The 14,717-nt window shown below is 41.9% G+C and overlaps 1 protein-coding gene across 1 annotated transcript in view; it reads right to left on the bottom strand.

Moving 5' to 3' along the window:
* Nucleotides 1-6,573: 6,573 nt before the first annotated feature.
* Nucleotides 6,574-14,717, bottom strand: part of LOC309550042 (vomeronasal type-2 receptor 26-like) — a gene marked incomplete at both ends in the record, with an annotated part of 53,353 nt that continues 45,209 nt past the window's right edge. The window contains 2 exons of the mRNA XM_082250510.1: nt 6,574-7,484; nt 13,170-13,293. Coding sequence (XP_082106636.1) covers nt 6,574-7,484; nt 13,170-13,293 — 1,035 coding nt within the window. The remainder of the gene's footprint in view (nt 7,485-13,169; nt 13,294-14,717) is intronic.

The raw sequence follows: 14,717 nt of genomic DNA, 5'->3' as shown, positions 1-14,717 counted from the left end.
CACAGGGGAGAATGGCAGGCGGCTTTGTTTACATTAGCCGCCTGCCTTTCTCCCGGTGTAACAGAAGATCGCGAGTGCCCGGCACACGCGCAGGGAGGTCCGTGACCGAGCGGGAGCGTGCCTCCGGCGGCGCGCGCTCGCTCCCTAGTGCCTCACAGGCTAGCGACGTAGACCTACATCGCTTTGCCTGTGAGGGGCTGACTGCCACAGTAAATAGTCGTGCGGCGGTCGGCAAGTGGTTAAGATTACTTTATATAAAAACGCTTTATTTTTAACCGGTTGCCGACCGCCGCAAGTACATATACTGCGGCGGTCAGCCCCGGCCAGGCAAAGTGACGTATGGGTATGTCACTAGCCTGTCACTGGCTTGTGAGCCAATAGCAGGCGAGCGCGCGCCCGCGGAGGCACGCGCCCGCCCTGGCTCATTCCCTAAGAAGTCAATGCGTGTGACCGGCGGACCCGATGTACGCCGGTCACTCGCGATCGTGCGCTGTGAAGGGAGAAAGGCAGGCGGCTAATGTAAACAAAGCCGCCTGTCATTCTTCCCTGTGTAAAAACGGAGATCAAACGGTTCTACTATGTAGGACCATTGATCTCTGATCTTACACCAGTAGCCATGTCCAATGACAGTTAGAAACACGCCCCTAGGGACATACTTAACCCCTCCTTCCCCAATAAAGTTAACCCCTTCCCTGCCAGTGTCATTTTTACAGTAACAGTGCATATGTATAGCACTGATTACTGCAGTAATGTCACTGGTACCCCCAAAAGTGTCAAAAATGTCAGTCAAGGGTCCGATCTGTCCGCCGCAATGTCGCAGTCCCGCAAAAAAAAAAAAATCGCAGATTGCCGCCATTACTCGTTAAAAAAAAAAAAAAAAAACAACAAAAATGACAAAAATCTTTCCCTTAGTTTAGGTACAGCGTCGCACAACCGCGCAATTGTCCGTTAAAGTCACGCAGTGCCGAATCGCAAAATACCCCCTGATCGGAATGGGGGTAAAATCTTCCGGGGCTTAAGTGGTTATGGTGAGCAGCCATTGCACTTCATGGTGGATAGTGTTTGTTGGGATTCCACACTGGTGACACCCTTATCATCGGACGTTATTATTCACGTCTTTCTGGGTTTTCGGTCATTTTTTCACCATTTTGATTCACCTAATTTATAGACTTTCATAACACATTTATTTTTTAGATACCAGTTAAATGTTTTAGTGATTTCTATTATATTGTATTACATGTTGGGATTAGTCCATCACTGTGTTCATTTTGCATGATATGCACTTTTTGACTTTTATATTCATTTATAATTTGTAGTTTACACTAATTTGTATATTTATATATATTTATTTATAAGTATATTTATTTAAATATGTATGTATTATATTCTCACATTATTTTCATGCCTTAGCGCCTATTATTTTTTATTTATTACCTGCTAGGCACTGCTGCCATTCACAGTCATTTTCAATGACTACAAGGTGTTGTCTGACTGGGCAAGGTGAATATTTTAATGCCAAATTCCCACCTCTTCACCTCCTCCAATCAGAGAATAGTTTGTATTCATTGAAAAAAACACAAGGATATCTCTGAATGAGGCAGTGTCGAGCAAGCAACCTCCAGTGATTATTCCAGATAAGCAGAATGTAAGTACTTATGTTTGGTTTCAGGCAGGATCAGCATATAATACAAAACTTTGGGAGCCGAATCCAAACCCTATTGAAATCAAATATTACAATTCAGTTCTGGACATTTCCATGCTAATAGGCAAGGGATTGTCAAACAAATGTCATGGGGTCTGGGCAGTGTCCTGGGGAAAATGTACCAAAGCAAAAAGCATATTTGGTCAATGACATCACAAGGATTACCATGAGGTCATTGATCCAAAACAGTCAAGTCCATATTTGGTCAATGACCTCACACTTAGGACCTGCACCTTTTTTTATATCACCTGTCACTTTCCAAGGCTGTCATTTACGGATGTGTAGTTGATGGGATCATAGGTGTCAGCAGGTTTTTTCTTTCGGTTGGTTGGCAGGCATCATTCATTGTGATGGACATGACCTGAAGGGCTTGGTATGAATTATGGGGAACCCCACATCGTTTGGCCATATCTGCCATTTTGATTACATAGCTGGGGATTTTTTGGCAAGTAAATGAATGGGACCGACGATGTGCCAGATTGCTAAGAATGATTGTCTGTTTCCTTTAAAGCAGGCATGTCCAACCTGCGGCCCTGGGGCCACATGCGGCCCGGAACCCCAGGCAATGCGGCCCACTGCCCCCTGACAATTATTTTTTTTTGCTGGGGAGGAAGGAAGTTGGGTTGGGGGCATGGCCACAGCGGCTTCCAACTAAAGGTAGGCAGAGGCTGTCTCGGAGGGGGGGGGGGGATGTGTGAGCATGCACAGTGTTTCCTGACTCCTTCCATGACTCCTACCACCATGACCACTTCAAATCACTGAAGTGGTCATGGTGGTTAGAGTGTTCCTTTATTATCTCTCAGAAGAAGTAAACCTCTGTATACTGATTCCATTTAATTTGATCATCCTCTAGTTGTGTTAAATTAGTGTGGGGGGTGCGGCCGCGCGGGAAGGGCGCGGCGGCATTTTATTACTTGTATACCTTAACTATAGTATATATTTTATATGCAGCCCGAGAAAACTTCTCTACACTCAATGTGGCCCAGAGAAGCCAAAAGGTTGGACACCCATGCTTTAAAGGGTGAGAAGTGGACAACCAAAAAAAGACAATTACCCTCTGTGCTCTTCTTTCATCAACCCCCCCCCCCCCCCCCTTCTTATCTGCTTCCTCCTCTTTTGCTGCTTTGTATAATCTGTATGGCTTGATATAGTTATGTTTTTCTTTAACAAACTGTGCACAGCACATTGCGATTACTGCATTTAAATCAATTTTATTTATTCAAAATTAACAATGGAACTCAATTTAAAGGACATTTACAATTGTATAATGGTTTAAATCCCAGAAAAAGATACTCATGAAAATCTGCTTCAATAGTCTTTATTGGTTTTTCAACAGAACAATATCATAAAGAGTTACAAAATAGCAAAATGACTGTAATATCGTTGTTTACATCCAAAAGCACCCTATAATTGTTACAGGTAAGCAGCGGAAAGCGTACGCCAAGTATCAAAAAATGGGTCGAAGGTATACATTGTTTTAAGCTTATTGATAATGCAATGGTCAACAGATAAAAGGAAAACAATAGACATAAAACATGCTAAAGAAACATAAAGTCTAATAGGAGCAGCAAACCATAACACCAGACTCCAGATAGGGAAGCCACTTGCATAAAACGACCAATATAAGATGTACCTAAAATGAGGATATTCATCCATCAAAAGGTGAAACGATAGGACTACACGATATGAAGCATTGTTGGTAAATAAAAATAAAGGGGAAAAAGAGAAGAGTTAGACCGCGTTCACACTGGGGCGACCTGTCAGGCGACCTGGTCGCCTGACAGGTCGCCATAGGTCGCCTGCCATAGAGAAGCTGTGGACCCGTTCTAATAGGAGCGACACAAGTCGCTCCGACTTAGAAAAAGGGTCCGGAGCTTCTTTGGGGCGACCCGGAGCGACCTGCATTGACTTCAATCATATGAAGTCCGTGCCGGCCGCTCCGAGGTCGCGGTGCGAGCTGCGCACCGCGACCTATGAGGTCGCCCCGGCAAGTAGCGTTGCCCCAGTGTGAACGGGGTCTGAAGGGAGAAAAAAAGTGAAAGGGGAGAGGAGGAAAGAGAAGTGAAACAGAAAAGAAAAGAATCCTGTCTATCCAGAAGCTCCCCACCGACCACATATCCAATTGCCATTAAACATTCAGTATTTGTAAATTAGAAATCCAGGGCTTCCATATCCTATCAAAAAGTGCTTGTTTATCCGGTAGGAGGCTGACAATTTTTTTTATTAAAGCGTAACTCCACTTTTTTTGAAAAAAAAGCATTCCCCTCTGGGTGATCTGTGAACATTACAAGGATTGTAACAAACTTTGTTGCAGATTCCTACCTTTTGTTATTCTGAAGAAATCATTGTTTGTTCCTCTGTGCTAAGTGGGTCAAATGGGAGTGGTTTCATAATTATCTATCAGCTGTAGCAGCTGCAGGGCTCTGATGAGGAAATCTGCTGGGCCTGCATCCCTTTAGACATGTTCCTATTGGGAGTATATAACCAAATATGACATTTTTGTTGCAGGGGATGCCAGAAATCTGACTTGTATCTTAGTGCAGACTTCTAGGAAAATTGGTGAGCCAATCACACAAGCAGGAAATGATGTTTCTGGGGGTGTGGTCAGTATACATTCTGTGTACAGAACAGCTCCAGGCGGCCATATTACATTTTCAGAAAATTACAACAGCTGCAGATTAAAAAAGGAAAGGTCATTTTTAATAACATTCAATTACAATATGATTTGTTTTGCAATTGTATACACTATATTGTTTTTTTCTTTATTTGCTATTTTTTTTTCCCCCTTAAAGCTTAATCCAGGTCAACTTGCACTTCAACAGGGCCAAGTGGACTACAGGGCTCTTCCAAGCCTTTGCAATGGCTATCTTGGCCGCTAAAAATATAAAGACAATTAGATTCCGTGTATGTCTCGGGATGCTATCTACTTGTATGTTCACCAGCACAATCAGAGTGTCCCTAACAATATTAAAGCGGAGTTCCGGCCTCAAATACCTTTTTTAACTAAAAATACCCCTATAATACTAATCCATCGCCCTTTACAGAATCGCTATTCTCATACTTACAAGGTCTACAGTATTGGATTTTAGTCAAAATCTTACTTTTAACCTCCCTGGTGGTATGATTATGTCAGGAATTCTGTACCAAAAGCGGTACAATTCTTTTCATGGAAATTTGGCGTTATGTATTATAGGCCTACAATTCTTAGTAATTACTGACTTAAACCTGACCAAAACAAGAGTCTAGTAGACATCCCAGATGTGATAAATTTGAAACACGTGAATTATAATCGAATCAATAATATTATTTTATTATTTAATATATAATATATATAATAAAATTATATTATTGATTAGATTATAATTCATGCATTATATATTATATATAGATATATGTGTGTGTGTGTATATATATATATATATATATATATATATATATATATATATATATATATATATATATATATATATATGCGCATATATATATATAAATATACACACCGGTATATATATATATGCATATATATATATATATATATATATATATATATATATATATATGCATATATATATATACCGGTGTGTATATTTATATATATATATGCGCATATATATATATATATATATATATGCGCATATATATATATATATATATATATATATATATATATATATATGCATGCATATATATATATATATATATATATATATATATATATATATATATATATATATATATATATGCATGTATATATATATATATATATATATATATATATATGCATATATATATATATATATATATATATATATATATGCATATATATATATATATATATATATATATATATATATATATATATATATATATGCATATATATATATATATATATATATGCATATATATATATATATATATATATATATATATATATATATATATATATATATATATATATATATATATATATATGCATATATATATATATATATGCATATATATATATATATGCATATATATATATATATATATATGCATATATATATAATATAAAATGTGTTTTGTGTAACGTTTTTTGTTTTTTTTTTTAAATTTCCCTCCCTAGTTCCGCTCCCATGCAGCATTGCTGCTGCAGGGAACGGAACTAGGAAGTGATCAGAGTGACGGAGACCGACGGAGGAGCGGCGGGACTCTCGGCTGGCGGTCACAGCAATGAGAGATCATCGCTGGATCGCCAGGATAAGGTAAGAGAACACCGCTGCGCTCTCTGCAATCCACCCCGAGCGTGACTCGGGGTTACCGCTCCTGATATGAAAAACCAACCCCGAGTCACGCTCGGGATTACCGCTAAGGAGGTTAAAAACGCTGTCTGGGCGCGGCCATCTTGGATGTGGGCATCTGAAGCCGCAGTGTAATCTGCTGTGTCCTTCTTCCTGATTCCAGGGAGTGTTCTGGGAGTTCTTCCTGATTCCAGCCTCCTGGGAGTGATGACAAACAGCTCCCAGGATGCAATGCAAAGGCAGAAGTGATGTCGGTGGCCGCGGCCACAGAGGGGGGAGAAGGAGAAAGTACAATCAAAAATGCCCTGAAAATAAGGTAAGGGACCCCCGAAAAAAAATGAAAATGCCCAATTGTTGATCAGCATAGCGAGCACTCCAGGAATCACTAAAGTTGCAAAATAGGCCAGAACTCCGCTTTAAACAATGTAACAGAATATATCAAATAGTGGACACATCCCCAGAACAGTCTAACCTTAGGGCATGTCCACCAAATATGAAGGGGTGTCCCCACTGTCCACAACCACGAAAGTGTGAGGAACCTGGAAACAGTTTTGAGAGGCTTCTGGAACGGTATACCACCTAGAGTAAACCCTATGAAAATCTATTTTTGCTATCAAGCAAATGCGATTGTACATTCAATTTGCGATTAAATAGTATAATGAAACATTTTGGCAAAAATATACAGCTGAGAAGACCAGCACCTGAGGCCAATATGGCAAAGACCTCAACAACCACCATGTATTTCCCTTTAGTACTGAGATAGGCAGGGATCGTGGCAATCCAGACACTGAAGAACACCAGCATACTAAAGGTGATGTACTTGGCCTCATTAAAACTGTCTGGTAATGTCCTCACCAGGAAAGCAAGGACAAAGCTTATAGCTGCCAGAAACCCCATATAACCCAACACAGAGTAGAACCCAATAACTGATCCTTCATTACACTGAATGATGATCTTGTCCTGATAGGAGTGAGTGTCCATTTCTTTAAAGGGGCAAGAAGAGGACAACCAAATAAGACATATTATCACTTGAACAGAGGAACACATGGATACTATGGAACCCGGAAGTTTGCTTCCAATCCATTTCCTCCAGTAGCTGCCAGGTTTGGTGGCTTTGAAAGCAATGTAAACCATGATTGTTTTAGCAAGAAGAGAGGAGACAGCGATGGAGAAGGTGACTCCAAATGTCATGACACGGAGTGTACAGGTTATATCCAAAGGCTGACCAATGAACACAAACACACAGAGGAAGCTCAACAAGATGGAGACAAGGAGAACAAAACTCAGATTTCTGTTATTAGCTTTGACAATGGGGGTGTTCAAATAGCATATAAAAATCCCCATTACTAATACAGTCACAATACAGAGTAAAGCAGAAAGTGTTAGAAATGCTTTAGAAATGCCATCAGTGTAGGAGAGAAATTCCACCAGTTTTGGAATACATTGATCCTTCTTCTCATTAGGCCATTCATCCTCTCTGCACTTCATACAGTTCTCACTGTCTGCCAACAGCAAAAGATATTATTATTATTATACAGAATTTATATACAGGCGGTCCCCAGGTTTCAAACAAGATAGGGACTGTAGGTTTGTTCTGAGGTCGAAATTGTTTGTAAGTCGGAACGGGTACATTTTTTAAGAGTAACTCCAGCCAAAAGAATAATTCTTACGTTTTTTGGATAGCATAGGTAATGTTTGTTTCGCTATCTGTACCCCTGTTCAGAAGATTTTACCTCACCTTCTGTCCCTATAATAACTGGATTTAGAAAATTTTGGGGTTGTTGTGGAAACAAGGATTGGTGATAAAGCTTCAGTGGAGACCCCTTTTTCCCATGAGAACTCTTACAGGAGCGAATTTCCCTTCCTAGGGATATATTTCCTCTCACTTCCTGTTGTCACCCTCCGTTTGTAAGTAGGAGTGGTTTGTAAGTCGGATGTTTGTAACCCGGGAACCGCCTTTAGTGGCAACAGTTTGCGTGGCACTTTACAACATGAGGGCAGACAGTAAAGTTACAATACAATGCAAAACAGGAGGAATCAGAGGGCCCTGCTCGTTAGAGCTTACAATCTAAGAGGGAGGGTCAAGTGATTCAAAAGGTAATAACTGTGGGGGTGGGGGGGGGTGAGCTAATAGAGAAAATAAATGTACAATTGTTAGGTGGAGGCAGGACAGGTTAGGCGTCTCTAAAGAGAAGGGTTTTCAGGGATCACTTACAATTGGATAGAGTAGAAGATAGCTGGACAGATTGGGGTTGGAAGTTTCAGACGATACGAGAGGCTCGGGAGAAGTCCAGGAGGTGAGCATGGGAGGAGGTGACGAGGAAACTAGAGAGTAGGAGGTCTTGGGAGGAACAAAAGGAAGGAGTAGGTTGGTATTTTGAGACTAGGTTAGTGATGTAGCTGGGGGCAGAGTTGTGAATGGCTTTGTAAGTTATTAGAATTTCTAATTTAACCACTTTTGCGCAAACCAATCAAAATACGCTTTTTGCGATTTTTTTTTACCAAACATAGGTAGCATAAAACAAATTGGCCGAAAATGTTAAAAAATTTAGATTTTTACATTTTTTTGGGGGGGAATTTCATATAAAAAAAATGTGAAAAATATTGCTATTTTTGCAAAATTGACGCTCTTTTTTTGTTAATAGCGCATGATCAAAAAATCGCACAGGTGATCAAATACCACCAAAAGAAAGCTCTGTTTGTGGGAAAAAAAGGACGCCAAATTCGTTTAGATACAGCGTCGCACGACCGCGCAATTGTCCATTAAAGTCACACAGTGCCGAATCACAAAATACCCCCTGGTCAGGAAGGGGGTAAAATCTTCCGGGGCTTAAGTGGTTAATTGGTTGGGTGAGTGGAAGCCAGTTGAGGGATTGACAGAGAGGGGTAGCAGACACTGAGTGGTTGGTAAGGTGGAAGAGCCTGGCAGCAGCACTCATGATGGGCTGAAGGGGGGATGGCCAATGTAAAGGTAATCCCGTGAGGGGGGAGTTGCAGTAGTCGAGGTGAGGGATGACCAGGGAGTGAACCAGGAGCTTTGTGGTGTCATTGGTTAGGAAGGGGCGTATTCTGGAGATGTTGTGGAGGTTGAGGCGGCATGATTTGGACAGTGATTGGACATAGGACCAAAAGGATAGATCAGAGACAAGGATTACACCTAGAACCTTGGTATGCGAGGTTGGCCTAATAGTGGTGCTATCGATCTTGACCAAGAAATCAGGGGAAGAGGCAAATGTGGGATAAAAATTAATGAGCTTGGTTTTGGATAGATTGAGTTTGAGGGAGTGGTGTGACATCCAGGCTGATATGTCTGTTAGTAAATAATTGATACGTGAGGAGACTGAAGGAGTGAGCTTAGGGGTAGAGAAATAGATTTGGGTGTCTTTAGCACAGAGATATAAAAATATAACATTTATTTCCATGTGATTAAACAGCCATTTATAGAAGAACTAATGTTTTAATTTCCAATACTACTATGTTTTTTGCCATAGTTTCAGCAAGGATTCAATTTGGGCATGGTTGGTGTTTCTCAGTACTAGACTAGACCATTTACAACAGGGCCTCATCAAACATCCTTTGAAGACCCTGGTTAGGTAAAGTATATGGCTTCTCTATACTCCTAAACTGATCTGTTTTTGTAAAATGTCCCCTTGTCCTTTTCGCTAAAAAATTCCTGGTGATGCGTTATTGCAAAATGTATTGAGGTCCAGTGCAGCGACATCATTTCCGGTTTCGTCACGTCTGACCCGGTGGAACGCAGGTGGAATGCACGCAGAAGCGTTTCAAATTATCCAGACCTATTGAGTGCTTGCCGTTGTGAGGCATAGGCAAATGTGAGTTTTTATGATTTGGTTTTAAACTTTTTAACCACTTGCCCACTGCTCACATTGCTGCTACTGCAGCAATGTGGCTCGTTATCGTCCAGCGACGTAGACCTGGACTCCTCCCCCTGTAGGCGACGCTCGCGCGCCGCTGGAGGCGCGCTCCTGCTGTTTTCAGTCACAGCGGGAGTCGGGCCAGGGGAGGAGCGGCGGCGATCACCGCTGCTCTTCCCCGATCGTCGGGGAATCGAGTGAGTAGATCCGCCCGCTTGTGTAAACAGAGCGGGCGGATCTCCTAAGTGACAGGCAGGGACAGATAGCATGGTTCAGCATAGCTGAACATCCGATCTGTCCCTGACTCACTCAGTCACCTCCCTCCCCCCCACACGTCAGTAAGCACCAGGCATACATTAACCCCTCCCTCTCCAATAAAATTAACCCTTTCCCTGCCAGTGTCATTTTTACAGTAACAGTGCATATATATAGCACTGATTACTGCAGTAATGTCACTGGTACCCCCAAAAGTGTCAAAAATGTCAGTCAAGGGTCCGATCTGTCCGCCGCAATGTCGCAGTCCCGCAAAAAAATCGCAGATCGCCGCCATTACGCGTTAAAAAAAACACCAAAAATGACAGAAATCTTTCCCTTAGTTAGTAAACGCAATAACTTTTGCGCAAACCAATCAAAATACGCTTATCGTGATTTTTTTTACCAAACATAGGTATCAGAAAACAAATTGGCCAAAAATTAGATTTTTACATTTTTTTGGGGGGGAATTTCATATAAAAAAATGTTAAAAATATTGTTATTTTTTTCAAAATAAATGCTCTTCTTTTGTTTATAGCGCAAAAAGTAACAATCGCACAGGTGATCAAATACCACCAAAAGAAAGCTCTGTTTGTGGAAAAAAAAGGACGTAAATTTTGTTTGGGTACGGCGTCGCACGACCGCGCAATTGTCAGTTAAAATCGCACAGCGCCGAATCGCAAAAAGTGGCCTGGACTTAAGAGAGCAAAATCATCCGGTGGTAAAGTGGTTAAGGAAGGCTGCTCCAGGTGTTGCCTAATGGTTGTTGGTATGAAATTTCTACCATCTCTCTTCTATATTACCCCTGATGGAAGGATTGAACTCTTCCTGAAATGTGTCGGGTTGAAGAGGAAACACTTTCATACCTTGCCTATATCTGTATATTAAGTACTTTGCTGTTATCATTCTAAACCTCTTTTTAATCATTTGTCATTGTTGTATATTTTAGATGATGTAATAAAATGTGTTGCTTTTACGTAATCCATATCGTATAGTTGTCAGTGGCCTTTAACCGCTTCAATACCCGACACTTTCACCCTCTTCCTGCCCAGGCCAATTTTCAGCTTTCAGCACTGTCGCATTTTGAATGTCAATTGTGCGGTCATGCAATGCTGTACCAAATTAAATTTGTATCATTTTTTTGGAGACAGATAGAGCTTTCTTTTAGTGGTATTTAACACTAGGGTTTGTATTTTTTTGCTAAATAAATGAAAAAAGACCGAAAATTGAGAAAAAAAAAAAGGTTTTTCTTCGTTTCTGTTATAACATTTTGTAAATAAGTAATTTTACTCCTTCACTGAGGTGCGCTCATGAGGCTGCACTGATGGGCACTGATGAGGCAGAACTGAAGGTTACTGATAAGGTGGAACTGATGAGGAGGCATTAATATGCAGCACTGAGGGGCACTGATAGGTGGCACTGATATGCAGCACTGATGAGCACCGATAGGCAGCACTGATAGGCGGCATTTATAGGCACTGATAGGCAGCACTGATGGGCACTGATTGGTGGCACTGCTGGGCAGCACCAATGGGCACTGATTGGTGGCACTGATGGGCACTAATGAGCAGGCATGGATGGGCACTGATAGGCGGCACGTATGGGCACTGATAGGTGGCACTGATATGCAGCACTGATAAGCACTGATAGGCAGCACTGGTGGGCACTAATAGGCGGCACTGATGGGCACTGATAGGCAGCACTTATGGGCACTGACTGCCATTGATGGGCGGCACTGATGGGCACTGATTGGTGGCATTGATGGGCACTACTGATAGGCAGCACTGATGAGCAGGCACTGATGGGCATTGAAAGGCAGCACTGACTGGCATCACTGATAAGCACTGATAGGTGGCACTGATGAGCAGGCACTCATTGGCACTGATAGGTGGCACTTATGGGCACTGATAGGTGGTACTTTTGGGCCTTGATAGGCAGCACTGATGGGCACTGATTGACATCACTGCTGGACTCTGTTGGTGCTGCATTGATGATCAGTGCCCTGATTATCTGGGCAGATCTCCCCTGTGAGGAATTGTTGCTGATCAGCTCTCCTCTCGCGAGGAGAGCCGATAAACTGGCATTTCCTTGTTTACATGTGATCAGCTGTGATTGGGTAAAGGGCCTTGTCAATGGCCCTTTACTGAGATCAGGGATAGGCTGTGTCCCCGGCAAGCGTGGCATCAAATGACATCATCCCAGAACAAGAGAGCCACCTTGCATCCATCATTTTACTATAGGGAAGGCGGGAGGTGGTTAAAGTACCAATTTTTTTTTTTTTTTTTTTGGGGGGGGTAATCCCTTGTTTCTATATTGTGTTTTTGTGCAATAAAATACATTAAACTGTATTTTTCCCCAAAAAATTGCATTTGAAAAAACAGCTTTACAAATATCACGTGACATAAAAAATTGCAGCACCAACTATTTTATTCATACAAAATATGTAATGTTTCGGGGTTCTAAGTGATTTTCTAGCAGAAAATACTGATTTTTTACTTTAAACAAAAAAGTGTCGGAAAAAGGAATGGGAAGCTAAATTTCATCTTTTACCACTTAAGCCCGCACGGAGGTGTCCGTGAACGAGCCGAGGCGGGACCCCCCCCCCTTCGGTGGCGCGCGAGCTCGCCCGCTATTGGCTCCCAGGCTAGTGACGTACCGGTACGTCACTTTGCCTGGCCGGGGCTGACCGCCGCAGTATATGTACTTGCGGCGGTCGGCAACCGGTTAAGGATGTATTACATGTAATAAACAGACTTTAGTAAAAGTTCTAAATCTTAGTGCTGGATATTTTCCTGATAAGACGCTGGTGAACTGTCTGTAGTTGGTTTGATCCCTTATCTCTTTATACAAGATGGTTTCCTTCCATGTTCCAAAAACGTGCATGCTAAAAATACTAGTATTGCATTTTCCCGTATGTCATTTCATACCCCATAGATTATCTATTCGAGAATGATTATAAAGTGCTCTCATTTATGCTGCAGCTTTCCCACATCTGTTAATCTCAGTGCAAAAACAAAACCGTTCATTGATTAGAACTCTGCATAAAAGAATTAGGTATACCGGTCTTATTGGATATCTCCCCTTCTGAACATGGGATGCAGTCATAGCAGCAAGAGTGGCTTGAAGACTGTAACTTCTTTCTGTATCCAGTCAAACAAACATCTGAGCACCGGGATTCCAACTTCTAAAAGGAAGCAGAGAAATAAAAAAAAAACTTTACTTATGTGAAAGATAAGAGATACAGTAAGCGGGTCTGGGACAAGGTATGGGCAAGAGGGTAGGTGGGCCTGGGTGCTGTGGTATCATGTGAAGTGGAGGGGCACCACAAGGAGAATGATTTCCAATGAAAGAGGGAATTTGAGGGGGAGGGGCGGTAGGGGGTATGTATTGTTCTGGGTGGGGAAATTTGGGAGGGGGGGCGGGCATGCTGGGAGTAGCGATTAAGGGGGATTTGTGTTGGGAGTAAGTAGAGGGGAAAAAGATTCATGCTAGGAGGGGAGATTTAGGGGGAATTTGTGCTCGGAGGGGGGATTTAAAGTGTGGAGGGGGAGCATATGTACTAGGAGGGGAAATTTTAGGGGTAGAGGTTTTGCTGTAGGATGAGTGATTGTTTTATGCTTAGGAGTAAGCTAGCAGATTAGTGCTCAGTGTTTTTGTGGGGGATTTTTGTTGACATATAATGCTCATACATAGTTACATAGTTTGTGAGGTCGATAAAAGACATCAGTCCATCCAGTTCAACCTATGATGTGTGTGTGTTTGCTGTTAACCGTACATTGTATACCCATTTAGAGTCGGTTCACACTAAGGCGACACGACTCTGTACTACTTCGGGGGCGACTTGTGCATTGCCATGCACCACGACTTCGGAGAGACTTGCATGGACTTCACATAATGGAAGTCTATGCAGGTCGCTCCGAGGTCGCCCCGAAGTAGCACAGGACCCTTTTTCTAAGTCGGAGCGACTTGTGTCACTCCTATTAGAACGGGTCCTGTAGCGGTCAATGGACAGCGAGGGAGCGTGACTTGTCAGGCTGACAAGTCGCGCTAGTGTGGATCGACTCTTAGGATATATACATCTTATACATCCTATACATCTTAGGGGGGGGGAGGGGGGCATAGTTTGGTATGTTTGCCCTGGGCTGTAGATGACCTTGTTCTGTTACTGACAGTAAGAGTGTGTTAAAAAATAATACTGCATTTCCTCATCCATTGCTTGAGGGTCCAGTTGGCTTGCAAGCCCCTTACAAAAAAGATCGGTCTTAACCAATCTAACCAATCTAAAAATCTCCAAATAATAGGATGATTGCCACACAGATGCCCCATAGTTATCTATGTATAGTATGAGGAGAGATTCCCACCAACTCCCACATATCATCCCCTACACTGGGAAAATCCATGCCATCTCCGGCTCCAACCCTCAGCTGAAATATAATTCTAGTCTTTGGTCATTGACTTATAATATGTTATGTTTCCCTACAACATAAAGACTGATTGATATGAAGACCAAGAAACAAACTAGGACAGCTAAGTAGACTATTTGAGATAACACAGTTGGTTAGTTTGTTTTGGATAGGGTGGAGAGGGATTAGAACCACTCTCAGGTAT

Source organism: Pelophylax lessonae (assembly GCF_965119305.1).
Source record: "Pelophylax lessonae genome assembly, chromosome: 1".
Classification (NCBI taxonomy): Eukaryota; Metazoa; Chordata; class Amphibia; order Anura; family Ranidae; genus Pelophylax; species Pelophylax lessonae.
The sequence above is the reverse complement of the archived record's forward strand: the minus strand, read 5'-3'. Positions and strand labels throughout refer to the sequence as shown.